This window comes from Erpetoichthys calabaricus, chromosome 7 (genome assembly GCF_900747795.2).
Source record: "Erpetoichthys calabaricus chromosome 7, fErpCal1.3, whole genome shotgun sequence".
Classification (NCBI taxonomy): domain Eukaryota; kingdom Metazoa; phylum Chordata; class Cladistia; order Polypteriformes; family Polypteridae; genus Erpetoichthys; species Erpetoichthys calabaricus.
The window spans coordinates 1096180-1111417 of record NC_041400.2 but is presented as its reverse complement, the minus strand read 5'-3'; the positions used below and the strand labels follow the sequence as shown (position 1 = coordinate 1111417).

At 45.2% G+C, this 15238-nt stretch overlaps 1 protein-coding gene across 1 annotated transcript in view; it reads left to right on the top strand.

Annotated features, from left to right (window-relative positions):
* The window catches only part of mttp (microsomal triglyceride transfer protein), a 40331-nt gene that overhangs the window by 3292 nt on the left and 21801 nt on the right, over positions 1–15238 (top strand). Inside the window, exons 2-7 of the mRNA XM_028805108.2 lie at positions 6260–6447; positions 8932–9075; positions 12326–12433; positions 13522–13638; positions 13749–13888; positions 14565–14715. Of these exons, the coding sequence (XP_028660941.2) occupies positions 6260–6447; positions 8932–9075; positions 12326–12433; positions 13522–13638; positions 13749–13888; positions 14565–14715 (848 nt within the window). The remainder of the gene's footprint in view (positions 1–6259; positions 6448–8931; positions 9076–12325; positions 12434–13521; positions 13639–13748; positions 13889–14564; positions 14716–15238) is intronic.

The following is a 15238-nucleotide window of genomic DNA, read 5'->3' as shown; positions in this document are numbered from 1 at the left end:
TGGCTGTTTAGAAGTGCTGGTCTGTGTTCACTCATCTAATGTCACATTTCTGTCTTAAGACCTGGAGAGATTCATTGTGACAAACAGACAACAATTTATATTGTATATCAAATTAAAATAAAACAATATCACGAAAGGGGGCAATTACTTTTTCACAATGGTGGAAAAAAAACCTTCAGTCACCGTGGTGCTCCAGGGTCCCAGTGTGACACCTCGTCTGAGGTGACACGGAGGACATGTTGGAGATTTGGGTTTGGGCCGAGCCATTAAATCTCGAGGTGAACACAATGGTGGGTCACAGGATTTAACAGCTCTTGGTGTTCAGTCAGCGCTAATAACACAAACAATGGTAGACTGTCAGCCCCAAAGCCATACGATAAATGTTATAGCGCCTTTCACAGTTCCTGCTGTCACAATCCAGCTTTATTTCACAGGTGACAGCATGACTACGACCTCACAGCTCCTCGTGTGACAGGCACATGACAACAAACAAGGAGGGCATCGCCTAATCTCGTTGTACACCTCAGTCCTCCCAGTCAGTGTGACTTTTAAATGGCACCTCTGCCCGTGCGCCTCATTCAGAGCCCACGCAGTGACAACACAAAGCCTCAAATCCCCCTAACATTCCTCGACTTCATTCACATAAAGTGCTGTGCTGTTGTCACTGTTGACATCTCCATGTCCCCAGCTGTGACATATCAGAGGTCAGCAGTGGATGAACACACTGAACCTTCTGAGTCTAACGTGGCACTCAAATGACTCACTGAACTCGAGGACACGTCACCCAGCAGCGTGTTATCTGTGGCCACGTCATAGCCGTAGTGACAGCTCGTAGTGCCCAGCCCAGCCCCTGCACTTTGGAACAGGACACCACCTACGAGTCGTTGGCTTCACCGCAGAGGTGTCATACAGTGACACGTGGTGACTCCTGCCAGGCCACCCATGACATGCTTGGCCAGCAAAGCGTCTGCTGTCGGACTGCAGGTGACGACTCCAACTGTCAAAGTGACCCCAACTGGGTCACCTCACCTGACCGACCCCACATTTAGACAACACGAAGCCCTACAAGAAATGACCTGTAGGTTCTGTGGGGGACAAGGCGCTATATCAGGAAATGTGGTCACTCGCTCTTCTTAGACAATCCTGAAATGTTCTTTGTTTCCTTACTTTGATTTTGCCATTTCTGCTAACAGATGGCCAGGTGTCCAAATGCACAAAGGGGGTCCTGTCTCTCTGTTTAATGTGCCCCCCTCAAGTGTCCTGTCTGTTAAATGACGGCAGGTTTGGGCCCTTAATGGATATTCTGTTTTAAAAAGCTAACCATTCATTGTGCACGTCTGAAGGCCTCAGTCACAGGACGGCAGTACAGGCACACTGTGAACTGCCACCCTGATGCCAAGTGAGGATTGGCAGTGCTGCTATGCCAGTGTGTCCACCTTTTATAGCAACCGCTAAGCACACATCTACCTGTCATGAATCACTTGTGTAACTCCGACAGCCTTCACAGAGCTGGGAAACTGAACACTAAACTGGCCCTAATGAGCCCACCGTACAAATGGGACCCCCAGCCCACCACAGTGTGCACGGCTCACTTGGGTTTAGTAATAAATAACAGGAATGGAACCAGAGAGGGGGAAATGTCTTACATGCTGGTCAGACAGGCAAGAAAGAGTGTGCCCAGGATGACCTGAATACCAGCGCGATCGGCTATCTAGTGCCCTTCCTGTCCATCGGACTAATTTGCATACCACCTGTCACACTACTTTAGCAAATGTGTAGTGCCTTTCATATCTATCTATCATATAGTGCCTTTCACATCTATCTATCTATCTATCTATCTATCTATCTATCTATCTATCTATCTATCTATCTATCTATCTATCTATCTATCATATAGTGCCTTTCACATCTATCTATCTATCTTATCTATCTATCATATAGTGCCTTTCACTCTATCTATCTATCTATCTATCTATCTATCTATCTATCTATCTATCTATCTATCTATCTATCTATCTGTTACATAGTGCCTTTCACTCTATCTATCTATCTATTATATAGTGCTTTTCATATCTTTCTATCATATAGTCCCTTTCACTCTGTCTATCTATCTATCTATCTATCTATCTATCTATCTATTATATAGTGCCTTTCACTCTATCTATCTATCTATCTATCTATCTATCTATCTATCTATCTATCTATCTATCTATTAGATAGAGTGAAAGGCACTATATAACAGATAGATAGATAGATAGATAGATAGATAGATAGATAGATAGATAGATAGATAGATAGATAGATAGATAGATAGAGTGAAAGGCACTATATATCTGTCATATAGTGCCTTTCACTCTATCTATTATCTATTATATAGTGCCTTTCACTCTATCTATCTATCTATCTATCTATCTATCTATCTATCTATCTATCTATCTATCTATCTATTCATTCTAGAGTACATTTGACTTATCTATTTATCTATTATACAGTATAGTGCCTTTCCTATGTACCTGTCTATCTAACATAACAGACCAGAACTTTGACCAACAAGAGGAGACCATTCAATCCCTCAGACTTATTTAGGTAAGTGAGGATGAGGAAGTCATAAGCAGGGTCTTCTCACGGGACAACTGGGGGAAATCCAGAAATCCAAACCTCTACACAGAATGGAAGATTTTTCATCCTGGATGTTTGGGATAAAGAACCAGGACTTTTTTTTTTTTTGCGTTGCTATACTCTTTCCAAGTAACAAGTCATCATCGTCATCGTCACTTTTATGTTTTTGAGGGTGGAGCTGCGCCTGCCTGAACACCCCCCCCCCAGTTGTGCCTTTTTCCACATCTAACAGAAGTTGTCGTTTTCTTTGTAAATTATTTTACATTTCTATTCTTATTAATTTTCTTTTTTTCCTCCTTCATTTTTTCTTTTTATGCTCTTCATTTTCAGTGCACTCTGGTGGGCTCCCTAAGTGTTGTGTTTTCTTGGATTTTGGCTCCCATTTTCAGTTTATTTTGCTCCGTTAGTAGATTCCTGTGGCCTTGCTCTATACAAGCCAGGGGTTCTTTGGTTATCCTCTCCCTTGAGGGGCACTGGGAGTGCTTTTTGGTGCGTCTCCTCTGGGCAGGCTGGTGGGATTCAGTGCTTCTTCCCTGGTTTTGATGGCCTCACACCATATTTGTGAAATTCGATCACAACAGACGTCCACCGCCTCCTGTCGTGGGTGCAGTTTGATGTGATGAAGTTCTTACTGGCACAAAAGATTTTAGTATTTGGGAAACAACCTGAGATATTCTCCTTGAATGGCTTTGGATGAAACTGACTGAAATCTAACAAATCACCGGGACTGGAAGTTAGAGAGCGCAAATGGAAACCATTACTGCAAATTCTTAGGAAGTCACTGCATACACTGGAAATTCCAAAGGACCAGAAAAGGGCAAATGTGAGCCCACCCATTGAATACCAGGTTATATAGCGCCTGTTACCTGTTCTGGGCAGGCTGGTATGGATTCAGGCCTGCTTGGTGGACGCTGTTGGCCATTTCACGTGCTGTGCTCATAACACCTGAAAGGCAGTTTTCAGTTTGGTTTTTGGACTATGAAACCAGTTTTCCATTTTAGGCCTCAGCAGGTTGAAGCCTGCTGGTGGAAGTTTATATATAAACTGCTCAAAAAAATGAAAGGAGCACATCAAGTCAATGACACTTGTGGGCTGTTGATCTGCTCTGTGAAGTAGCAGAGGGGCTCATCAGTTTAATGAAATTAACAACAGGTGCACTTGGGGGCAACCATGAGACGACCCCCTAAACAGGAATGAATGGGTTAACAGGCAGAGGGAGGCCACAGACATTTTCCCCTCCTCATCTGTTTTGTCACTCATTTTGCATTTGGCTACGGTCAGTGTCACTACTAGTAGTATGAGGTCATACCTGGACCCTACAGAGCTGGCAGAGGTAGTCTGACTTCTCCAGGATGGCACATCAATACGTGGCATTGCCAGAAGGTTTGCTGTGTCTCCCAGCACAGTCTCAGGGGCATGGAGGAGATTCCAGGAGACAGACAGGCAGTTACTCCAGGAGAGCTGGACAGGGCCCCTCGTAGAAGGTCCTTAACCCATCAGCAAGGAGGAACAGGATGGGCACTACCAGAGCTTACAAAATGACCTCCAGCAGGAATACCAGGCACTGGTGTGAATGTCTCTGAGCAAACAATCAGAAACAGACTTTATGAGGGTGGCCTGAGGGCCCGACGTCCTCTAGTGGGCACCATGGAGCTCGATTGGCATTTGCCAAGAATACCAGAATTAGCACCCTGTGCTTTTCACAGAGGAGAGCAGGTTCACCCTGAGCACATGTGACAGACATGAAAGGGTCTGGAGAAGCTGTGGAGAACGTATGCTTCCTGTAACATCGTTCAGCATGACCAGCTTGGTGGGGGGGTCAGTGATGGTCAGTCTGGGGAGGCATATCCATGGAGGGACCTCGACAGGCTAGACAATGGGTGGGCACCATAACTGCCATTAGGTATTGGGTTGAAATCCTTGGATCCATTGTCAGACCCTACGCTGGATCCTCCTGGTGCATGACAAAGCCCACCTGGCCTCATGTGGCGAGAAGATGAAAGAATTGATACCATTGACTGAATCCCCAAAACCGGACCCTTCTGGGTGGGACATTATGTTTGGGTCCATCTGACGCCTCAGCCTGTCCAGAAGCTCAGTGATGCCCTGGTCCAGATCTGGGAGGAGATCCCCCAGGACCCCATCCGTCGTTTCATCAGTACATTTTCAAACCGGGGTTGGGGGTGGAGGTTGAGGACCATTTGGAGTTCCTGCCAGCTTGCCTGCCACCTCATTTGTTCCCTTTAATTTTTCGGGGGTCTCTCCCTCTGTCGGTTGACCCTTTTCATTTCTATCCTTACACATCACCATCTCAGTCCATAGCAGTAGAGATGGCCAGCACTGAGATCTGATGGGTTTTCAGTGTTCCTTTCATTTCTTGAGCAGTTTATTTCTAAGTAGATGAGATGACATTTACTGCCCCTTAGCGAGGAGTGGCGATGTCCCGTGTGGCTGGTGGAGAGGAAGACAAAGGCTACCGTTTGGAAGGGCAGTCGACTTCGGTGTCATAAAGATGGCCGCCACACGTGTACCGTTTTCGTGGTGAGTTCCTTTTTCACCTCAATCGTCGATACTACGACCTTCCTCTTAGGCTTCGCTGTTTCCACACTCTTCTTGGATGCCATGGTTAATAGACAGGGGGTTTAAATCAAAGCAAACACACGAGCGAGCGTAACACAAGAGATGCCCTCAGAGCGAGAGGTGACTTGGCGTTTACGCTCGCTGCCTGAGCTCCGCCTGCACAGTTGGAACGTCGAAGCATCGGTCAAACTGCACATCGAATTTCTGTCCAATTTAGCGTTTGAAGTACGAGGCACTGCTGCACTGTATTCGTGTCCTTTGAGTCCATTAAACATTCTGGTGGTCCGCACTCATCAATGCAGCAAAACGAGAGCAGAAAGGAATCAAAGGTAAATAAATCCCAAATCCCATGAACAGCTCCAAACAGTTTGAGACCCTCAGTGTGACAGTCGGTGGGCTCTGATGGGATCAGCACTTCTTCCATCAGCCTTTTTTATGTGCTTTCATTTTATTCAATTAAAACTTCCTTTACTGGTTATTGTGTCATTTGTGTGCGTCATCTGTTGGAGTTCAAACTACTAATTCAATGCATTACTTCACTACATGTGACAAACGGCTTAGAGTGGGAGCGTCGAGAATGACACCTGGAGTGACGTCGTGTTCCCTTAAGTTAGGTGACGTGTCTGTGTTTAGATTGAAGTGCTCACCTCATTAATTAATCATGGACTGGGACGGCTACTTTTATTATTTCTAAAGAAGATATCACATTGTGTTTAGAGATCCCCTAAATGGGGGACACCAGCAGTGGGAGGTTTTGGGGACCCATGTTCTGCCATTTTCAATATCCTGGGCTAATATTTGTGATTTTTCAGTACTGGCATCTCACTTCAGTCAGGGTGGCCTTTTGGAGGACCGAGGTGACACTCTGCAGAGTTACACTGACGCCTTCAATTTCATTGTTCCTTTGTAAAAGTGACAATGACAATAAAGATCTATCTATCATAAATGTGGCCTCGAGAGTACAATCTGCCAGCTGCTTCTGGGTGGGCTTTTGTGAGTGGATCACATAACGGAGGAGCAAAGCAGTGCAGCTTGATGTGTGTCACCGATGTCTTCACAGAAAAGACGGCCGGGCCGCGGCTCAACAATGAGAAGCTCTACAGGTACAGCTATGAGGCGGAGGTGCTGCTGGACCGAAGCAAAGGCGCGCCAGCTGAAGGTGTGGGCCATAAGATTACAGCCACCGTCCGCGTTCACCTGGTGTGGAGGAACCCCAGCAATAAGGACGATCAGCTCATCCAGATAGACGTAAGTCCTCTTCTCATTTTGTAATATCAGGCCCTGCATCACTGATTAAATAAAAAAGGAGAGCACAGCGTGCAGTGGCACAGGGACATGGGGGCCACTGACCCCGGATGGGCCTGACTTTGGGTCAGCGTGACCCTGTGACCGGGACACAATGCTGGAGGCAAGTTGGTCTTTGGCTGAAACTTCAGAGAGTTGAGTCAACACCAAGCCAGGCGGACATAAAAGAGTTCAGCAGCTGCAAAGCCGGGAATGAAACACAGCAGTCAAGAATGGCCGCCTTGTGCAAATTATTAGGAACACCTAATCATCTACACTGGGGTGGCACACTCCAGTCCTGGAGGGCCGCAGTGGCTGCAGCTTTTCATTCTAACCATCTTCTTCATTAGTTTTTGCTGCTAATTAACTTCTTTTGCCTTAATTTTAATTAACTTGATTCAGGCCCCTTAGTTGTTTCTTTTTCTTTAATTAGCTGCCAAACAATAATGAGACACAAAACAAGGTGCCACGTGACCAGCTCACCTGTGCCCATCACACAATATCTGAAAATAAAGAAATGTGAAGGTCTCTTTAAGGCTGATCTCTCAGGTCCCCAAAACATTTTGACAATGTTCTTAGAAAAAACAGAAAATCAACAGTTCTGGAAAAGTCTGCTGTGTCAGAATAAGAGCGAATTGAAGAACGAGTTTAATTAACAGCAAGAATTGGCTTCTGATAAAGAAACTGGTTGGAGTGAAATTAGTTGGAGTTTGAAGCCCCAATTTAGCTGGTCAACTGTTGACTTGTTTCACATTTGATTTCTGTTTGGCTGTCATTTAATGAAGAAAATAATTAATTCAGAGCACTGAATCCTTAAAAACAGGGCTATGAAAATGAAGGGAAAAAGAAGTGAATTAGCAGTGAAAACTGGGCATTGATTAGGAAAAGAGTGAGAATGAAAACCTGCAGCTACTGTGGCCCTCCAGGACTGGAGTGTGCCACCCCTGGTATATACACTGATAGATAGATAGATAGATAGATAGATAGATAGATAGATAGATAGATAGATAGATAGATAGATAGATAGATAGATAGATAGATAGAGGCACTATATAATAGATAGATAGATAGATAAAGGCACTATATAATAGATAGATAGATAGACAGATAGGCACTATATGATAGATAGATAGATAGATAGATAGATAGATAGATAGATAGATAGATAGATAGATAGATAGATAGATAGATAGATAGATAGATAGATAGAGTGAAAGGCACTATATGATAGATAGAGTGAAAGGCACTATATGATAGATAGAGTGAAAGGCACAATATAATAGATAGATAGAGTGAAAGGCACTATATAATAGATAGATAGATAGATAGACTTAGCATAGTTGGCAGGATTAGATAGATAGATAGATAGATAGAAAGCACTATATAATAGATAGATAGATAGACTTAGCGTAGTTGGCAGGATTAGATAGATAGATAGATAGATAGATAGATAGATAGAGTGAAAGGCACTATATGATAGATAGAGTGAAAGGCACTATATGATAGATAGAGTGAAAGGCACAATATAATAGATAGATAGAGTGAAAGGCACTATATAATAGATAGATAGATAGATAGACTTAGCATAGTTGGCAGGATTAGATAGATAGATAGATAGATAGAAAGCACTATATAATAGATAGATAGATAGACTTAGCGTAGTTGGCAGGATTAGATAGATAGATAGATAGATAGATAGATAGATAGATAGATAGATAGATAGATAGATAGAGTGAAAGGCACTATATGATAGATAGAGTGAAAGGCACTATATGATAGATAGAGTGAAAGGCACAATATAATAGATAGATAGAGTGAAAGGCACTATATAATAGATAGATAGATAGATAGACTTAGCATAGTTGGCAGGATTAGATAGATAGATAGATAGATAGAAAGCACTATATAATAGATAGATAGATAGAATTAGCGTAGTTGGAAGGATTAGATAGATAGATAGATTAGATAGATAGATAGATAGATAGATAGATAGATAGATAGATAGATAGATTGATAGATAGATTGAAAGGCACTATATGATAGATAGAGTGAAAGGCACAATATAATAGATAGATAGAGTGAAAGGCACTATATAATAGATAGATAGATAGATAGATAGATAGATAGATAGATAGATAGATAGATAGATAGATAGATAGATAGATAGATAGATAGATAGAAAGCACTATATAATAGATAGATAGATAGACTTAGCGTAGTTGGCAGGATTAGATAGATAGATAGATAGATAGATAGATAGATAGATAGATAGATAGATAGATAGATAGATAGATAGATAGATAGATAGATAGATAGACAGACAGTCGATGCTCTGAGCCTGGAATGTGACTTTGTGTTCCTCTCATGTCTCACTAACATTGACCCCCAAACGCGCTCCCATTTCCCACAGAGTCTCCACTCCTATGGCTCTCCTTTGTTTCCCTACAGATGACCGATGTCAGGATCGAGAATGTGAACCCGCGGCCTGCAGACAAAAATATTTTCTTGGCTACGTCTGCAGAGAGCATTCTGGGAAAGGAGCAGCTGGCAGCCCTTCAGAGGCCCTTGCTGGTCAACTTGGTCTTTGGAAAGGTGAGGAGACTCTTATCTCGACTACTCTCCAGCGCAGTGATGTAAGAAGTCAGGTCGACAGGAGTGTGTGTGTGTGTGTGTGTGTGTTTGTCTAAGGCCAGGTTTTATACTTCACATGACGTGATGTGTGTGCCTGTGGACATTACTGCTACACAAGTGTTGTGCTCTGTATACTTGCATGAGTACTTTACGTAATTCTGGAAGATTCCACCAGGTGGCAGTGTGAGATATCATCCCAGTGAGCGCAGATTCGTCTTTGCTGTGTTGTGAATTGCCTGAAACGTCCATTTAATTCCCAGGACACCTCGCCACAATATCTCTGAACAGGATGTTTAATGATTAAATTCATCAATCCAGGGATGCGCCCATTCCAGCTAGCATTGGGCACAAGGCAGAAACAAAATCCCTGGACGGGGCATCAGCTCGTCATAAGGTGAACACAAAGTGCACACACACGCACAGACACACACTGGCGTCATTTCCGTGTCACCAAATCCCCAAACCTACATGTCTTTGAAAGGAAACCAGAGCCCACTGTGGAAACCCACCAGGAAACAGTAGCATAGCTGGGGGGGGTATGGTTTCAAGGAGGGACATCTGTCCCCAGGCACAGTATTCAGGGGGCGCCAAAGTGATGTTCCCCATTGCATTTTGGCAAACAGGAGGGGGCGCGAAATCTTCAGTTGTCCCCGGGCACTGAAAACCCTAGCTACGCCTCTGCCAGGAAAACCTGCAAACTCCAGGTAGGAACCACCAGAGCCGTGACTCCCTACTGTGAGGCAGCAGTGTTACCGCTCCGCCACCGTGCCACCGCCACATGTGTCATTATGATCAGTATTCGTTATTTAAATGAAGTTAACGACTTATCTGTAAAATGTCACATACGTACGCATTTCATCATAAAGTGACATCAAGTAGAAATCAAAGGATTCTAAATGTGCAGACAGCTGGGATTAACGGTGATATTTCAGTTCTGATATTAATTGTAGTTTTAGTTTCCATCCATCCATTATCCAACCCGCTATATCCTAACTACAGGGTCTGTTGGAGCCAATCCCAGCCAGCACAGGGTGCAAAGCAGGAAACAAACCCTTGGCAGGGTGCCAGCCCACCACAGGGCACACACACACCAAGCACACACCAGGGACAATTTCGGATCGCCAGTGCACCTCACCTGCATGTCTCTGGACTGAGGGAGGACACGGGGAGAACATGCAAACTCCACACAGGGAGAACCCGGGAAGCGAACCCAGACAGGTCTCCTTACTGTGAGATAGCAGCGCTACCCACTGCGCCACTGTGCCACCCTAGTTTTAGTTTATTTTATAAAATGTATTTATTTTTTTTTTATTTCTTTCTAGTTTTTAGTGGAGTCACCAATTTTTACTTTTATTGCGTTAAGTGTTTTAAATTTGAGTTTTTATTTGATTTAGTTCCGGCCATTTTACATAATATTAGTACAATTTTTTTTTTTTTTTTTTTTTTTTCTGTTGCAAGACCACAAATGCCGGCCCACACATATTTCAATGCATTATATACGGGCAGCGCATACTGCCAATAATCACGGCCAATAAAAATCAACGATCAAAAAAATGGAGTGGCCTATTGAGCGTAGTCGGCAGGATCAGATGTTTCAACCCAAGGAGCCACTCTGTGCAGCAGGCCCGTCGCTGTTGAGCGTTAAACGAGAGACGTGCTCTCATTGCTACGATGTCCGTGGCACAGACTGCCACACAGTGAGAATACTCACTCGACGAACGCCAGTGACGGAGGTGCACAGATGAGGTCCTCGGCACTATGAGGGGCGCCAGCAGGCTGCATGTTGACGATTTCTGCTGCCAGTGCTGAAGGGCAGTCCTGGTGCCAGAGTGCTGGACTTCCATTCAGTTCTGACCCAGCTGGCCCGGCACTGAAACTCCCAGACTCACACGCAACATTTGCTTTTATTATCATCAGCGCTCTCATTAAAGTATTTCCACACGTTACGTTCTCGCTTTCTACCCGCAAACATCTGTGCAACCACACGTGCTTCGTGCTTCAACCCGATGAGCCAAATGCACTCAACAAACAAACAGACGACGGTCCTTCATGGAAGTGGCGCCATGTGACTCTAGTAGGCCCGAGGTAGAAGGTCACCGCGTAGTGAAGAGCACAACGTCACCGAACGCTCAGGGCGACCCACAAATAACAACTCTGCACGACTGAACGAAAATGCTAGTGCTGTTGTTATCGTTTTTCATTCGCGTTTTAGTTCCTTCACATATCACTAATTGTTATTTTGATTTAGTTTTAGTTTCTCTGTTTGCCTTAATTTTGGTTCTCGTGCTTGTAAAACGAAGAATGTTCTATAAATATCACCGCTGGATTATCCTAAACGTCACGTGTCCTGTGTGGCGATCACTGTCTGCAGCTGCCGTCAGGTCAGGAGGAAGCCCCAGCGGCGCGTAGCGATTAACAACTGGCTCGGTGTTAAGGTGACCTTTACGGTGGTCTCCTTTAATGATAAAGTGAACTATGAGATTAAAGTGGACGTTTAGAGATTTAAACTGAAATTTCCACTTTAATCACAAAACAGACTGCATCCCTAGTGGCTCAAATACGCCGCTGCACATTGTGATGCTGTTGTGAAGATGCAAAAAAACAAATAAAGACGGCACAGAAGAACTTTTAAAACGCATCATGTCGTTACGATGGCGACGCTTGACGACACCACATCAAACATCGAAGCAGGCACATTGACCCCGGAGGATCCTCAAAGCGACTTTCTGTCACATGTAGACGGTGAACAGGGACTCTGACGTCACACAGTGCCCCCCGACTGTCTGCTGGCACTGCAACTCGCATACGCGTCGCATTCATTTCTGCGGACGCATCAAATGAACACCAGAATGAACATGACGGCCATGATGTATAAATGGGCCCTAAGGGAACAACCCTGGACATGACAGCAGTCCACCACCGGGCACTCAACTTGACCGTCACCTGGCTGCCCGACGTGTAGGGTGGTCCATGCCCACCAGGTCCGCCTTCAGTAAGCCTGTCAGATGCTTCACGTTCTGTTATGTCGCAGTCATAGCAGCTCGGTCTTCACTTCTGGAAAGTTCCTTTCATGAAGGTTCTCGGGGAGACCCTTTCTTTCTCACCAGGGTTGAATTTTTCTCGGTGGTCACGTCGGCTGGCATTTCCAAATCACTGTCACCGATGCGGCGAGCACTTCATTAACGGAGATCTGCTCTTTGCTTTCTTTCAGGTCAACACTTTGTACGCCAATCCCGAGGACAGCACCGCCATTAGGAACCTCAAGAGGGGTCTGGTCAGCCTCTTCCAGCTGCAGCTCACATCTGGAAACCGGGAGGAGGTTGGCTTCTTGACATTTTCATATCTGTCGTCTTGTTGAACGTCGTTTCAGCTAATCGGTTAGAGAATTAATGGAGTTTGGTTTGTAAAAAGAAAGTTGAGCGAGATATGAGAGATCTTGGCCATCTTGGGAGCCTGGCCTTAGTTCACTAATAACGCAGGACTTTGTCTAGAGACGGGCTAAGGGGCTAGAGACCTCCACAGTGATACTCATACTGGAGTTGAATGTTATCTGCCCCGTATGATGATGATGTTCCTGCTTGGCTCTGCGCTCCACTGTTCGTTTTGGACAAGGCCAGAAGTTCTTCAGCTTCTACAAAGCCACTAATCTCTAACTGAGGACGACTTGCACTTTGCCGAGTCTCCTTTTTTATGACTTGTGCTTCTGTAAAGCTGATGTGCCAGTGGGGCATTGGGGGTACAAACTGCTCTGAAACTTGGCCACTTTCTGATGCCCACCTGCTCCTGGAGGTCCTTGGTTTGTGCTGCAATGATCTGCTGAAGGGTCTGACTATAAAGGCAGTGGGCGGTGCTTCAGCTGTGACATAACGGTGGCCCCGCCTCCTGGGGTTCCGCCCACACAATACAAGGAGCCCCGGACTTTGTTCTTGTTGGCTTGCCGTCTGTCGCTTTCACCTTTGGTTTTGATTTTTGATTCATCTTCTCAGTCAGACGCTTTCTTTGTCTTTTCTATCGCTTGTTATAAAACTTGCACTTCATCTTCTGGCCTTTGCTGTTTTTTTTGTCCTCATGGCTTGGTGTTTATCCATCCTGCTGCAGTACATGAGCTCAAATGAACAGGTTGCACCATTCCAGGAGTTTACTGGGATTTGCTCACATAAGTCAGGTGTACCCACTAATGTGCTGGGAAATCCTGAGGTGCCCACAGCCAGCTTTCAGTGGCACACAGGAATCAGCTTAGGACGGGATGCCCGTCCCATATTTAAAGTCACACTTTTGACTTGAATTGAAGCACCGACGTCCCAGGCCTACTTTAAAGATCATTCACAAATGTCATATGACTAAGAAGTCTCCAGTTCTGCAGACAATAAAAAGACGTCCCCTGCTGTTGCCCTCCTCTCATTACAGGTGGACGTGTCGGGAAGATGCAAAATCCGCTACTTGACACAGAAAGGACAAGTGACGCGGCACAAGCAAGTGGAGAGTTGCAAAATCCCTCAAACGGGCTTCATGTCTCACAGCAAGGTGAGGAACAAAGCCTTCAGTCCAAAATTGGTGTTCTGTCTGGAAGATCCACGTCGGTACGGCTTAAGGGGCTTCGTAACATGACATGGATCATCCATATTTCTTGTTAGGTGTTAGGAGTCAGCAAAACGTCCCAGTCGACCACCGTGTTCACAGTGGATGATCGCTTCATTAAGTCGGCACACGCCGAGGAGACTCACCTGGTGACCCTCAACGCACGTCAGTCACTAGCACTCAAAATCAAGGCCAGGTAAGTGAAGAGCAGTGCGCCAGTCGAGGTTAGTGGAGACGTCACCGTGACATGGAATGGCAAAGAAGAACCTCAGAACCTGTGTGATGTGCCTTATACAGTAAGGGAGAATGTTAATGCAGCATGGCGCCCAACAGCTGGACTGGGAATCCCAGTTACTGACTCACTGTGGTGTAGTAGTAGAGTGACCAGTGACAGCAGTCAACCACCAGATGACCAAAGGGGACCAATAGGAGGGGTGGGAGCAGCGAGTGTGCCAGCAGTCGGGACTGCCAGATGGAGGTGGACTCTGACGTGAACATCTGACCAACGGGGAGCACATTAATACCCTCCAGCGCCATGGGGAGCAAGAGTGGTAGGCAGACAGGACACAGAGAAAAGAAAAGAAAAGAAAAGGTATCAATAGATAGATAGATAGATAGATAGATAGAGTGAGTGAAAGGCACTATAAGATAGATAGATAGATAGATAGATAGATAGATAGATAGATAGATAGATAGATAGATAGATAGATAGATAGATAGATAGATAGATAGATAGATAGATAGATAGATATGAAGCAGTTGGTTCTCAGACTCGGTCCTGGAGACCCCCCTGAGGCTGCAGGTTATTCATTTCTTCTTGTAGTTGGACTCCTGCATTAATTCTTCATTTGTGTTCTTTTTCTTATCTACAGGCAAAAACTGCAGCTACTGGCCATTGAAGCGGGGCCTAAGGAGACACCAGGAAAACAAGTGGCCAGCATCGTCAAGTCACTGAATCCGAAATACACGACAATCCCCCTGCCAGCTGAGGCCATCAAATCAGACTGCAAGGACTGTCGCCCTGTAAGTGCCATCTGAATAAAAGAGGGTCCAGTACTTGGAGGCAAACCTCCATGTGAGGCCATTTGATTTGACATACCCTAACCGCAGGGGCAGCTTTTGATATGTGGTGAGCCTCAAATGAGCCGAGATGGCCAAACTGACGGGACAGTGGGGGTCTTTAGGATACCAAACACAAGGTAAGGTTAAGCAAAAGGACAGACACAGAGTAACCAAGCAAAAAACAGAAAATGGGGGTTAGACCTCCAGCCCCTCCACCAGCCCACAACATCTCGTACTCCACACTCGCCACACACACGTTTCCCCTTCCAGCTCAGCTCATTCCTGATTCTACACCCACAGGGGTGATGATGATGCTGCTCTGTAACTCGTCCCCTAAATCAGGATTTCTCTGATGTGTCCACCTGGGGTTCCGGACCCCACAGTGACTGGCTGGACAGCTCTGCCCCCAGGTGCAGACCCTTCTCTACCATTAGGTTGAGGACTGTCTGGTCATTCTAAACTGAGATTACACTCTGCCATGGAT